The following is a 15,246-nucleotide window of genomic DNA, read 5'->3' as shown; positions in this document are numbered from 1 at the left end:
CCTTAAAATTGTTATTATGAAGAAAAGTAAACATTTTTAAACTGAGTGAAAATATACAAATCATTATTTGTTAAGGATCTCTTTGTATACCACGTTGTCAGTTCGGCCCTCCGGTTGTAATATGACCAAGCTGTGCGCTGAGCTTACACTTCAGCATGCAACGTACAGTTGACCATGTGAAAAGCAATTTTGCCTCAAATCAATGCCAACCTTTTGTAGGGTTTGTCCCTGAGACTTATTAATTGTCATTGCGAAGCAGAGCCTGACTGGAAATTGGAGGCGTTTGAATTGAAATGGGAGATCAGAGGGTATAACGGGGATGTGAGGAATAAAAACTCTCTCCCCTGAGCCAATGCCAGTAAAAATAGTTGCCTCAATTAGGTTCTTTTGCAGACACGTGACCTGAAGTCTCGTGCCGTTACAATGTTTCGGTGGCTGTACGCAAATCCACAGTCGGCTTTTTTGAGTCAAACCTGTTGTTTTCGTATGAGCCGCTTTTTATTATTGGGATCGTACCTAGAAACAGAAGCTCTATTAACTTGTGGATTTGCGTGCGAATATTTAGCGGCAGCGTCTCTATTAACTTGTGGATTTGCCTGCAAGTATTTAGCGACAGCGTCTCTATGAACTTGTGGATTTGCCTGTGAGTATTTGGCGGCAGCGTCACAAAGTTTTTCCGTCTAGCTGCATCAGAAAATGTACCACGACGTCTGACATGCCTCCTTTTTACTGTTTTCTCACAGCTTGGATTGCTGCTGTCATAATCGGTTTGAGTTTCATGGTTTGTTTCAATTACGTTAGTATTTGCAGGACTTGTTGTGTTGAAGTGACATTCGGCATCTGTCAAGCGTTGTAAGCATACAACTGGTTTCATCGATAACTTCGTATCCAGCTTTTGAGAGTTAAAACATTCCTAAACATCAAAGTGTCCACTACTCAAATCGTCACCTGTGAGTCTAAGATGTTTAAGAGGCATTGGCGGTTCTCCAAACGTGTAAAATAGGCAGGCAGCCAACTACGTGGGAGGCCGGGGGACGCAGGACACAACTCTGCCTCACACAGCGACTGAGCTGCAGGCTATGTACATAAGTAGGATTCAGTTATGACCGTTACGCATAGAATTTCAAAATGAAACCTGCTTATCTTTTGTAAGTAAGCTGTAAGGAATGAGCCTGCCCAATTTCAGCCTTCTACCTACACGGGAAGTTGGAGAATTAGTGATGAGTGAGTCAGTGAGTGAGGGCTTTGCCTTTTATTAGTATAGATATACTGTAGCTAGGTTTTCCCAGAAAAATGGCTGACATTGTCTCTAGAGTCCTGCCCGCATCTTTACAAAGGGGCATTTCTTCTTAATTTCTGCACATATTTAATGAAGGTATCTCAGTAATGGCAGTAAGGGTTGTTAAGCGTATAAGAGTCTCCATTCCACTGTTCATATAACACAGGGTATAAAATGTATACAACTGTACCCCTGTAAATATAGAGAATACCCATTGGCTCTCCTTTATTCACAATTTGGTTCCTTACCAAAAATCCTGCAATAGATAAACAATTATGTAAAAAGCTGTATTTCATTTTCTTTGAAATGATTGATAAACTGTCACAAGAATGATTACACAACAATGAGGAGTTTCCAACCAGCTTGCTGTTGCAGGTGTTTAAGAGAGTATTTGTGTCAAACATGTCCTCACATTAATAGAAACTCGGCATAATGTCTCACTAACACAAGCTGCATCTCTCTTGCACTCCTGAGGTGAAGCGTTGGTGGTTTCCTGTGCCTTCGCCTGCGGAGCACACATCAGAAAGCTAACTGACAGGTAATGTCGGAGAACCTAAAAGTTTTTGGTTTACATATTTAGCTCTCTGAATTTGTTGGGGTGGAGGGTTAAGTGTTGATTATGTTAATTTTCTGGAATATTGTACTTTGTACCTTTGAAACGTGTTCTGCTTTTTTGTGGTGAGATTTTAAGCTTAAAAAAACGACCAGCACAAAAGAGAGATGGCACACAGCCATTGTCAAACCATTACTCTGCAGGAGGTTTTTGGTGAGCAAAGCCAGAGTTGCCGGACTGTGTCCACTTTCTAACAGCATTTCCTTTAGACCATCTTGGGACTGTGGGAATTGAATCAGAAAAATAAGCCATTGATTTATTTAGTTATTAATTATTTTTATATTTCCTTCCTTTTGAGGTGGAAGGTTAGTTAGTGCAAGAAAGTAGGAGCACACAGACACATTGTTCAGTGGAGGTGGATGCACATGCCCGACATGTTCTGACATTTACAGACCGTTGTGGTTTTTGCATATACAGAATGTCAAAGTAGCAATGCAAGATGTGACCAACACTCTGTAATAAAAGATGAGCTGTTTGGTGATAGTAATGTGGCTTGTTGTATCCCCTGGGATTTATATGACTGATGTGCCTTTGTATTAAATTCCACTGTTGCTATAAACTCGGTCCATGATGTAGATTTTGGGCCTACTATAACGAAATAAATTTCTTTAACTATAAAATAGAATTTTCCCATCTTATATGGCACTGTCCTAACTATGCCCTTTTCCTGTGAGACAGGCCTAGAGTTTTTATATGCTCTAGGTGGTTATTTGTGGCGAGTTCCAGAGAATAGTGGCTTCTCTTCTTGCCTGTCTTTCAAAAATAGTTGAATATACTAATTGAGATTCTGTTGTCAACTATTAATTGTAAACATTATGAAAACTACAACCTCTCATCAGTCAAAAGCCTATATATAACATTTCTTTAGCCAACTAGAAACTAAAAACTTTGTACTATTCCCACCATTTACCACCTAACATATGTCATTGTATAATTGTTCAATATGACACATCATACCCAGCAGCACAGTGCAACTCAAAAAAAGCGTTTCACAGCAAGAGAACGCTCCCTCATGCAGATCTCTTCTTGCGCACAATAATACTTCAATTTTAATGTTAAAGGAGCATCTTTTAAGCGTTTTATCTCTTACTTTAAAATTGAGTTTCAGCAGTAGGAAATTTCCATTTATGTTTTACTTAATCTAATAGTTTCTTTTAATTGAATTCCGTGCAGTTTTCTGTGTATTAACTGGGGGTACTCAAGCTGGTAGAGGTTCATAAGATGTAGGCTTAGGTCCTGCAAGTGTCAGTGAGGAGATGTAGACCTTGTATAGCTGATGTGTTTTGCAACCTAGGAGGGTTTTAGGCATGAATACCAGCACAAGTAGGAGAGAAAAATGGCCAGGGTTGCTTGCTAGATTGTTCAGTGGTAGCTGAACCAGCAGTGAGCAGGAATTGCGGGCCACATGGTCCTAGAAAGGAGTGTATTGGACTGTGATGTCCCTCTAATAGTGTAGGTCAATGAGAAGTTGTCTTGGAGGCCAAAGAATAAGGATAAAGAATATGTGCAGATTGCAGGGAAACCAGAAATGTCATGGTTGTCCCTGAAGTAAATGGAAGACCACCCTAAAAGTGATTTTGAGGCTTAGCCATAAGTAGGGAATCACACCTAAACACTCCATTTCCTACCTCTGGCCTCTCTTTATTTGTCTTTTTCTCTGTCCAGACGCTGGCCACTTTTGTTTCCTCTTCATAGCTGGGTGTTTGGTAATTTTTAATGATACTCTGGACACAAGAGACTATGAGGCAACTTTGAACTTCATCCTGGGATTATCTGCACCCAAGATATGGAATCACAGAGATGCCTGGGGGAAAAAAGCTATGCAAATTTTACATAGACAGAGACTGGACTAGAAATTCAACCCAGGTCTCTAGCTATGGAGCAGCAGTGCTATAAACACTATGCCACCATGCCATCCCAGTGCCAAAAAGTATAAATGCAAAATAAACAAATAATAAAAATAGAGTTAATAGAACACCATAAAATGTAGATTAGCCAAAGGATATAATAGGACAAAAGTAAGTATTGAAATAATACATTCATACTGTAAATGACTAAAACACCGTGCTGGTGACATAAAATTTAAGAGTGAAGTAAACTGCAAATAAATATTAATAAATAAATAAAAATATATTTGTGATGAAATTATGTAGTACAATCATACATGAACACTAAATAAGTAAATAATTAGACAATACATGAAACCAGGTAATAAAACATGGATTGTTAATAGAATTACCAAATATCAGACAATGCAGTCATCTGTATTACTAAACGAAGGTTGTATATATGCACGGATGCCAGAGGCCAGATGCACCGAAGCGCATGCGCACTGCACCGAAGCGCCCCAGAGTCAAACCCAGCGGCTTCCCAGACTCAGTAGGTGGCGCCCTAACAACACAACCTGTAAACTAACCTTGAGGTAAAGCGTGCATGCCAACAAGTTGCCATGGTGACATATTTAAACATAGACATAGAATAACTAGACGCCTCATGACCAGCAGAATCGTACGTCAACGTCGCCACCATATTGTGAGTGGCACTGCTGTGGAGTGAAGTAATGAATAATGTGCTGCTTGGGATTGTACACACCGCTGTACGCTCCAAACCAGATCCCGGGGGATTACATTTCATAGGTAAGGCTGAACAATTGTTTTGGTTATATTTGGCCATTAGAAAATCCCGTTTTATAATCTTTAGCTAAACCAGGCTAATCTAGCAAAGCTATGCATTTATGTGCTCAAGTGAGCCTCCAAACAACATTTTGGCTAAACGTATTTAGTCACTACCTATGTAGATTGTTGTTAGCTGTTAACATTTGTGAAACCTGATGATGTTTTTTCTCAAGGAGCACATTGAGGAAACACAGTTTGAAATTGACAACCTTCATTTTATGCTTATGTCTTTAGTTGTGTCTGTCTTCCACAAACTAAGGCTGCACCATATTGCCAGACTGAATACTCTCAAATTACAGGATCTGAGTGAGCGAGACGTAGTTTAAATCTGTAGGAGATCAGTGAGGTGGAGAGCTTTAAATGTTAAGAGTGGTATTTAGTATTGTATTCTGTAGTTAACAGGGAGCCAGTGAAGTTGAGAGAGAATCGGTGTAATATGCTCAGTGGATTTAGAACAGCAGGTTATTATCCTGGCAGCAGAATTTTGAAGAAGTTGTAAGCGATGGATAAGGTTTTGTGGGATGCCAGATAGAATAGCATTACAGTAATCTACAGTTAGGTCCATAAATATTTGGACAGAGACAGCTTTTTTCTAATTTTGGTTCTGTACATCACCACAATGAATTTTAAATGAAACAACTCCGATGCAGTTGAAGTGCAGACTTTCAGCTTTAATTCAGTGGGTTGAACAAAACAACTGCATAAAAATGTGAGGCAACTAAAGCATTTTTTAACACAATCCCTTCATTTCAGGAGCTCAAAAGTAATTGGGCAAATCAAATAACTGGAAATAAAATGTTCATTTCTAATACTTGGTTGAAAACCCTTTGCTGGCAATGACAGCCTGAAGTTTTGAACTCATGGACATCACCAGATGCTGGGTTTCCTCCTTTTTAATCCTCTGCCAGGTCTTTACTGCAGCGGCTTTCAGTTGCTGTTTGTTTGTGGGCCTTTCTGTCTGAAGTTTAGTCTTCAACAAGTAGTACTAGGGTGCTGTACCGTGTTAGCCATTATGAATGTAGAGAAAAGCCAAGCAAAATGACACCTTTTATTGGCTAACTAGAAAGATTACAATATGCAAGCTTTCGAGGCAACTCAGGCCCCTTCTTCAGGCCTGATTACATCTTGCCTGAAGAAGGGGCCTGAGTTGCCTCGAAAGCTTGCATATTGTAATCTTTCTAGTTAGCCAATAAAAGGTGTCTTCAACAAGTGAAATGCATGCTCAATTGGGTTAAGATCAGGTGACTGACTTGGCCATTCAAGAATTTTCCACTTCTTTGCTTTAATAAACTCCTGGGTTGCTTTGGCTGTATGTTTTGGGTCATTGTCCATCTGTATCATGAAACGCCGCCCAATCAATTTGACTGCATTTAGCTGGATTTGAGCAGACAGTATGTCTCTGAACACCTCAGAATTCGTTCGGCTGCTTCTGTCCTGTGTCACATCATCAATAAACACTAGTGTCCCAGTGCCACTGGCAGCCATGCATGCCCAAGCCATCACACAGCCTCCACCGTGTTTTATAGATGATGTGGTATGCTTTGGATAATGAGCTGTTCCATGCCTTCTCCATACTTTTTTCTTGCCATCATTCTGGTAGAGGTTGATCTTTGTTTCATTTGTCCAAAGAATGTTTTTCCAGGACTGTGCTGGCTTTTTTAGATGTTCTTTAGCAAAGTCCAATCTAGCCTTTCTATTCTTGAGGCTTATGAGTGGTTTGCACCTTGCAGTGCACCCTCTGTATTTACTTTCATGCAGTCTTCTCTTTATGGTAGACTTGGATATCGATACGTCTACCCCCTGGAGAGTGTTGTTCACTTGGTTGGCTGTTGTGAAGGGGTTTCTCTTCACCATGGAAATGATTCTTCGATCATTCACCACTGTTGTCTTCCATGGATGTCCAGGTCTTTTTGCGTTGCTGAGTTCACCAGTGTTTGCTTTCTTTCTCAGGATGTACCAAACTGTAGATTTTGCCACTCATAATATTGTAGCAATTTCTCGGATGGGTTTTTTCTGTTTTCGCAGCTTAAGGATGGCTTCTTTCACCTGCATGGAGAGCTCCTTTGACCGCATGTTGTCTGTTCATAGCAAAATCTTCCACATGCAAGCACCACACCTCAAATCAACTCCAGGCCTTTTATCTGCTTAATTGATAATGACATAACGACAGACTTGCCCACACCTGCCCATGAAATAGCCTTTGAGTCAATTGTCCAATTACTTTTGAGCCCCTGAAATAAAGGGATTGTGTTAAAAAAATGCTTTAGTTGCCTCATATTTTTATGCAATCGCTTTGTAATCCCCACTGAATTAAAGCTGAAAGTCTGCACTTCAACTGCATCTGAGTTGTTTCATTTAAAATTCATTGTGGTAATGTACAGAACCAAAATTAGAAAAAAGTTGTTTCTGTCCAAATATTTATGGACCTAACTGTATACGTGAGTTGACTCGAGCATTAACCAATACTTCAGTACTGTGTTGCGTAAGAACAGGACGAAGTCTAGAAATGTTTCGAAGATAAAAGAAGGCAGTCCCCGAAATGTTACTTATATGGGAAGAATTATTTAATAATAATAATTATAATTATTTAAAAATTGCCATTATTAGGGTATAAATGGGTATAAATAATTGCATTTAAACGATTCGCCAAAATCTGTTGTATGTAAACGATACTGTTTTAAACGTTATTGTTTTTTCATCAGAAAACCCGGTTTCCACGTCTACCTGCATTAGTTTAAATGGCACTTTTGCCACTCGCAATAAGGCTGACGCTCTGACGTATTGTGTCGACTGGGAAACACAGTGAATGCGCCGTCTATCTATATATGTCTATGTATTTAAACTTGAGGTAGTGGTGACTACTGACAATGCCAGCAGTCAGTGTTCTCCACTCCACAGTGCCAGCAGTACTCCACTCCACAGTGCCACCAGTGCTCCACTCCACACTGCCAGCAGTCAGTGTTCTCCGCACCAAAGTGCCAGCAGCTACTCCACTACACAGTGCCAACAGTCAGTGTGCCTCAACAGTGCCAGCAGTACTCCACTACACAGTGCCAGCAGTCAGTGTGCTCTAATCCACTGTGCCAGCACTCAGTGTGGCAGCTGTCAGTGTGGCTTATTTGAATCACATTAAGGTAATTCAGTGTTAAAAGTAAGTTCAATTATGATTCGTAAAAGCAAACGACTTCTAGCTAACAACACACCCATAGAAAAACAAAAACGAGACTGCATGGATAAAAACAATGAACGAAGGCGTCTACAACGCGCTTCTGAAACACCAGAACCAAAGGAGTCACGGCTCCAAAAAGAAACAGCTTTAGTACAAATATATTTATTTAATTACATGAAAACTTTCCCAGGATGCTCCCACCCTCCATGATTTTTCATCCCTACAAAGATCGGAGGGAACAGAAAGTAATTGCCATTCTTGGATTTGCGATTCTTTAGAGAATCGGGGGTTTACTGGTTCATAAATAAAATAAGGTTTAAATAAATAAATAAAAGTAGCAAAATGGTGTGGTGCTTTATGGTTATCCATTACGAATCCAGTTTTGTGAGTTCAAATCATGCATCTGGTCATTGTCATGGTAGAGTTTGCGCTTGGCTTCCTGTCTTTCCCTGTGTTCTCCGTTTTTCCTTCCATATCTCAACATGTTTTAGGTTAAGTTTTCTTAAGTGTAAGAAAGAGTAGGCCTGGCAGCAGACTGGTACCATGTCCGGAGTATAGCCCTTCACAGCTCTAAGCTGAACTGAGTTTGAGAACATAGAGACAAACTAATTATAAAGGAAATGTATTTTTTAAACTGTTCTTCTTAAGGTCTAACATACCTGTGTTCATACCACTCTTGCCCATCACCTGACTGGTATAACACCTGACTTTCACCCTTTGTCTTGTGGGCAGCTCAACACGGCTTTTCTGAACTGTGCTCAGCCAAACTATTTGTGCTACCTGACTTACCAAATGTTCTCAAAAAGCTGTTCTCAGTATCCCATTCCAAACCCAATTCACTTAGACTTTATTAAAACATTTGTGAGGGTCAAATTAAGGATTCTTTTTTGTCTTACCTCTTCCTTTAGACAAACTTGCTATGAGTAACCCTACTAGAAGCAAAGCTCTGAGCATGTCTCTTCATTTTTGCATGAAAGGTGGGGACAGTGCCAGGGGACTAGCAGACTGCGGTGGCAGTGCCTATTTTTTTATAAGGATGTTCCAGTTACCGAGGGATGTCACTCCTCAGCCTTCCTGGGAAAGCCCATGCTGAGGTATTGGAATGAAGAATATGTCCAGTAGTTAATCATCAAGTTCATGAGGAGCAATGTAGGTTTCATCCTATCTATAGAACAGTGGATCAACTGTTTTTTTCCTTCCACAGATACTTAAGGGGTAATGGTTGTTTGATAATTCTTTCTACATTTGCTTTATGGACTTGAAAAAGTTCATAACCATGCACCCCATGATATTTTGTCGATGTTGCCCAAAGCCTGCTGGTGTGTACTAATTTTTCCCTGTAAATGTGGAACAAGAGTTGTGTTAGCACAGTTGGTATTAAGTAGAGACTGTTCAATGTGCCTCGTCTAGTGTCCTCTCCTTTTCACGATCTTCATGCACGGGATATAAAAATACAGCTGAGGAGTCGAATCTTTGCCATTTGCAGATGGGATGAGATTTAATACGGTACTTCTAAATCTAGGGTCATGGTTCTCTCCAGAAAAGAGTGACTTGTTTTCTGCAGGTAAGGTGTTGAACAGATGCTCCAAGTGGAGGACTTTAAGTACCTTGAGGTCTTATTAATGAGTAAAGGTAGACGTGATGTTGAGAGTGACAAATGAAATTTAAACTGTTGATTTACTGGTCTGCATACCATACTCACTCATGGTCATGAGCTCTGGCTAGTGACTGAAAGAATATGATTGCAAGTACAAGTGACCCAAATGGGGTTCCTTTGTAGTGTTGCTGGATTCATTGGTCATGAGGATCTTGGAGTAGAACCACTACCTCTCTGCATTGGAACCAGTCAGTTGAGATGGTTTGGGCATGTAGTTTGGATGCCACTAGATGCCTCTAATTTTAGGTGTACAAGGTACAGTCCACTAGGAAAAGCCTGATGGGGCAAATCCAAGATGCACTAGAATGATTATATCTCTTGATTATCCTGGGAGAATCTGGCCAGTCCCCAGGAAGACTTGAAGAAAATTGCAGAGGATAGGAAGTTGCAGTCAGCCCTGTTCGGCATGTTGTTGTCATGACCCTCACCAGGAAAAATGGAAAGAAAATTAAGATGAAGCTCTTCATAGGGGAATTTGTAGAACGATACAACAGTTAATGGCAACTTCTTTGAGAAACACCCTAAAAAATTAAGAAACACTTCAAGAATGGCAGTCCACTAATTGCCTAACCACCATCTCCATGAAGTTTCTTCAGCCAGTTTCAGTCATCACCTCTGTAGAAGCCTCACTGACTCTAAGCTGGCAACACTTGAATGCTTAGTAGTCATGTTACCTGTCAGATCACATCAGACAGAACTCTGCTATGACTTTAAGTGAACACAGTGGTCTTGTATGCATATGAGAAGTGCTCAAAGTATTATTTAAAGGAAAATGTAAGAGTGTGGGGACAAGATCAAGCAGTAATTTGTATATTGGCCTACTGTGAGTGAGTGTGGGTGTGTGCACTAATATCTCCTGTAATAACTGGCTCCTACTGTGCATCCAGTGCTGCCAGTATACACACTAGCCCACAGAGAACTTGAAATGGATAGATGGATGAATGGAAAACAAAAGCAAAATATGCGGGAGACCATGTTGCATGGTGCAGAAGAATAGGTAAAAACTGTTAAAATCAATAGAAAGAAGAAAAGATAAAAGGTGTAATCTTGAGGCTAAGCAAAAGTGATTCAAAACACATGAATAGTAACAAAAAGCAAGTGTGATGCAATAAATTAGTGCTTACTGCATACCAAAAGCCTACTCTAATGGATCAGCATAATCAGAGATAAAAAGGACCATCAGGCATTATTCACTAAGAAGGTGGGAAGTGAGGGGAGATGTGGCTTGGTGCTATTCCACTTTGGCCTTGTGGACATCCATCGAAGTTTAAGTGCTTTTTCATTTCCGTTACCCATTATCTAAGGTTTTCTGTATCAATTTTTACAGAAAACTTAAGAGTCTTTCAGTTTTATTTTGAGAAATGCTATTTGTTTGTTAGCCATTTTTGCAGGTCAGGTAGTGCCACTGTAAAATCATTTTAGATAGTCAGGATGCAGTGGTGACCCTTGTAAAGAATCTGGAGGATATACAGGGAGGGACTTTCAGAGGGCTATGAGGATCATGTAACCCAAAGTTGAAGACTTTTTATCTTTCATCTGTGGTTAGAGTCTAACATAACGATTCAAATTCTATTTTTGGTGAAACCATTTTTGTGGCTTGAATGACACTCTGATAGACATAAACAAAAATACTACTCTTTGCTGGGAGCGGGTAGCTGGTTTCACAGCTCAGGAAGTTGTATGAGGCTCATGGTTCAAAATAAAATATCATTACCAGCGCACTTAATTCAAGCCTAGTCTGCAATTTCTGCAACTCCTAGAGATTTTGTCAGTTTTTCTTTCTTGCAGGAAAACTGGGTAATGAATGGTATAGAAGTGCTGCAAGACTGGGGTCCCTGCTCTTTTTCTCTTAGAAAATAAGCAGTTGTTCTTTTTGCTCATTTTTTTTTTTCATCTCTATTTCTTTCAAACTTACTCTATTTGCTGGCAGATGGAGTACTTGCTAAAGAAGATATGCACATCCATGAGTGTGGAGCTCAACATTGGAGAACTGGACGACTACTTTGCTCAGGAGTCCTCCCCGCAGAATGGCCTCACAGTCTGGCAGTTTCTGGAGCTTATGAACTCTGGAAGATTAACGCGAGGCATTGACAGAGATACGCTCAGCATGGCAATTGAAGAAGTATACCAGGAGATGGTTGAGGATATGCTTAAGCAGGTAAATGCACACAATGAATATCAACTTTTTTTCACCCAGTTTTGGAATGCGTATAATGGCAATCTGACGTATAGTTTTCTGATTTTTCTTGTTCATGTTGCTGTGATAACACAATGTCTGAAAATGGCCAATCTATGTACACATTTTACCTTTGACCTTCAATGAGAATTTCCCCTTGGGATTGATTGATTGATTGATTGATTGATTGATTAATTAATTAATTAATTATGTATGTATGTATGTATGTATGTATGTATGTATGTATGTATGTATGTATGTATGTATCTATCTATCTATCTATCTATCTATCTATCTATCTATCTATCTATCTATCTATCTATCTATCTATCTATCTATCTATCTATCTAGTTGTCACAGTAATGCAACATGCATCTCTCACTATTGATTAGTCCCCAAGTCTTGGCTCTTATTTTAAATAATTTTCATTTCCTAACCCATATCTTCTTAATCATAGGTCTTGTAGCCCACAGTAGTGTATAATAACCTAAGCAAAGACCAGCTGGGCAGCTGGAAAGCTGTGCTAACTGGAGAATATGGGATGAGGATGTTAACAATACCTTACATGTTTTGCTTCTTCAACTATGGAATGGGTTTTCTGGTTTTTGAGCAATAAACTTATTTTCCTTCACAGGGATATTTATGGAAAAAAGGTCAGCTGAGGAGGAACTGGACAGAACGATGGTTCACTCTAAGACCAAGCGTGTTGGCTTATTACGTCAGTGAAGATCGCAAAGAGAAGAAGGGCTGCATCCTTCTAGACAAAAACTGCTGTGTAGAGGTAAATGAGAGTCATGATTGTGCAGCATTTGCTCTGACTTGGCAAGATGTAGGTCAATAAAATCATCAAAGGTATGTTAACGCTTTAATCCCATGTAGGTTATGCCAGCTGGTTCGAGCAGATGTGAACAAAGCAACATCAAAACGCTCAGGAAAGTTGATCTGACATTTTCCAAGTGTAAAACATAGTATAATTCACATAATTTTCTGGGTTGATGTGTACATGGACAAACCAGACATGTTTTGGTTAATGCATGCAGACCACCACACTGACCTCATGTACATATGCTGAACCAATCAAAGGAGACGCAGGTGATAATGTAAGAAAGTCTTGCTTGACCATTTGTAGAACTGTGTACATTAACTTCTTAAAAAATGTCTTCATACCCTTAATGCATATTCTGTTTTTTTCAGTTTCAATTTACTAGTGGCCCATTGTTGTTCACTGGAGTGTTTTACTTTCAGAAAATGCAATAGAGGGTTGTGGACCTGTTGTATGCTTTTTAGGATTCCTACAGCTTTAGCTGGGATATGAGGTTAATGTGTGGATGCTGTCATCCTATGAAATTGCTGGGTTGTTCTGATATGTGCAAATGAATGAATCACAACAAATTCGTAGGATGGTTAACCTTGGTTACAAATATGAACAGAGTTTATGAGGTTGTGATTTATTTTTTGTAGTACGTTTGGCTGTTAATGTTTTGCTTACATAATGCAAAATCTAAAAAGGCAGCCACTTACGTGCCCACATCTCTGATTGCTGTGCAGAGCTTGTACTTCTTTCAAATTTCCTTTTCAGCAAAGGATTACTAACATCTTTTACCTCACCTCTCGACTCTTTTTAAACCCTATTAGAGCTCGGGCATGTGCTTAAAGACCAGCTTGTCCCCTGTTTTAAGGCAGCCCACTCAGTCTGGATATCATGAAGTGAAGAACTTGACTTGGCAAACCTGACATCACTACGTACACTATTTTAAAATAAAAACTCTTGGATTCATCACTTTGGGCTGTCTATGCAAGAGCTGAAAAAAAGCTCATCTGTTGTGATTATAAGAGAATCAATAAGCAAACAAACAGTTCATTCAGGGCAATCCCAGATCAATCACCTTTATAGAAAATGACAAGAGCATTCAGTTTGTTGGGCCATGAGTATTGTCCTTTCTTTATCTTTATCAAATTTGTTTTGAGTTTGAGCAAAAAAAGGTATACTGAAAATGTGTTAATTATTAGTTGTATATTCAGCTGAATTTGTCACATACACTTAGTATAGCAACAAATCTGAATATAATAACAGGCGTTGGGTAAGAGTGAGGTTTTAAAAAATAGTCTTCATTATTAATGATGATGTTTGGCAATGTATTAATATTATCACATGCTTTCTTGCTTTAATACATGCTTTATCTGAGACTTATACCCCTACGTTTACCACCTCAGGTTGTGAAATGTTTTAGTACTCTTCTACCCAGCCTTCTGTTTTCCAGCCCACTTATGTCTTGCATAGTGAAGAGCCAGTGACTATTTCAGTTGCAGTGGGCTCAAAGTAGGAACCAAGTATAGACAGGACATCAGCCTCTCACAAGGCACAATCTCCCACACATTCACACTAAACTATACTGGGCCAGTTTACGTGCCAATCAAGCTAATACTGTATTTCATGCCTTTGGGAAATTGTGGAGTAAAGCCTGGAGGTGGCAGCATTAGAATGGTAATACTGTGCACCCTTTGGTGGTCCCTGCACTTAGCTTTTAATGTCGCTTACACTTTTCAAATGTTAAGACTTTGAAATTCAAGGACAAATAAATAGCTGTTCTGTATGACTACCATGAACATGTAGTAAGGCCTAAACTAAACATTGTTATCAGCAACAATATCTGCCATATTATTTCCTTCTAGCTGAATCAAGATTCAACTGGCCACATTTTCCCTTTTCCTCACTTGCCTGCTATGTGGTTCTAGGTCAGTTCTCTGAGACTCTGCTGCTGGTAAAGATAAAACTTACTTGTTACTAAAAGTAGAAAATCAATTACCCTACTTGTGGATTTATTTGCCTGAACAATTCACTACTTGTCAGCCAGTGAAGAGTCAGTGAAGAGTATTCTCAGGATATTGGATTGCCAAATCTCACTGATAGACTTTACAGTCAAGGGTGAATTTAACAGTAAATTAAATGGTCTTAAAAAGAACACGCACAGAAATACTAGCCAGATGGTGGTCCATTTGCCTACCCATTCATCTATCCATTCTCTGAGTACTCTAGTGCAAGACAGGGTTGGGGAAAGCAAGAGTCTAAGCCAACAGCAGTGGATGTGGGCCATAAAGAAACACTGTGCTGGGTACTAATCCATCTTAAGGAACACTTAAACTAACCTCGCTGTCCAATTCAGACATAGCAGATTAACTTACAATGCCATTTAACCCAACAACATGTCTTTGGAATGTATGGACTGATGGTCTGTCTGGAGTTGATTTCTGCTTTATGCCTAATTCTACCAAGATTGGAGTGTCACAGTGGCACAGATGGTCATATTGGAGCCACATAATGCTTACATTTCTCATTAGCTCACCAGGGCATCTCTTTTGTAGTGTTATTTTTTTCAAAGATAGATGTATGGTGATGAAACACTAACTGAAAAGCAAGTAACAATGTGATCTCCAAATTGTAACACAAAGATAGAGTGGACTAAATTAAAATTAGAATGGCAGCCAAAGAAATGCAAGCCAACTGTTCCTCAATGAGAAAAAGTTCTATGTGTAAACATAACCCCAAAAGATGAAATGGAGGAAATATAATGTATCATAAATGGTCATCTCTAGTCACAGTATGGACAAACTACCAAGGTATAATTACTTTGACCAGGTGTCCCTTCTCAAACATTCATCATCAAGCCACTACTGCT

At 39.4% G+C, this 15,246-nt stretch overlaps 1 protein-coding gene across 1 annotated transcript in view; it reads left to right on the top strand.

Moving 5' to 3' along the window:
• The window catches only part of LOC114648165 (differentially expressed in FDCP 6 homolog), a 133,574-nt gene that overhangs the window by 72,661 nt on the left and 45,667 nt on the right, over positions 1 to 15,246 (top strand). Inside the window, exons 4-5 of the mRNA XM_028797037.2 lie at positions 11,324 to 11,551; positions 12,204 to 12,350. Of these exons, the coding sequence (XP_028652870.1) occupies positions 11,324 to 11,551; positions 12,204 to 12,350 (375 nt within the window). The remainder of the gene's footprint in view (positions 1 to 11,323; positions 11,552 to 12,203; positions 12,351 to 15,246) is intronic.

The sequence above is a fragment of the Erpetoichthys calabaricus genome, chromosome 3, assembly GCF_900747795.2.
Source record: "Erpetoichthys calabaricus chromosome 3, fErpCal1.3, whole genome shotgun sequence".
NCBI classification, from domain to species: domain Eukaryota; kingdom Metazoa; phylum Chordata; class Cladistia; order Polypteriformes; family Polypteridae; genus Erpetoichthys; species Erpetoichthys calabaricus.
This window is presented reverse-complemented; position numbering and strand designations above follow the sequence as displayed.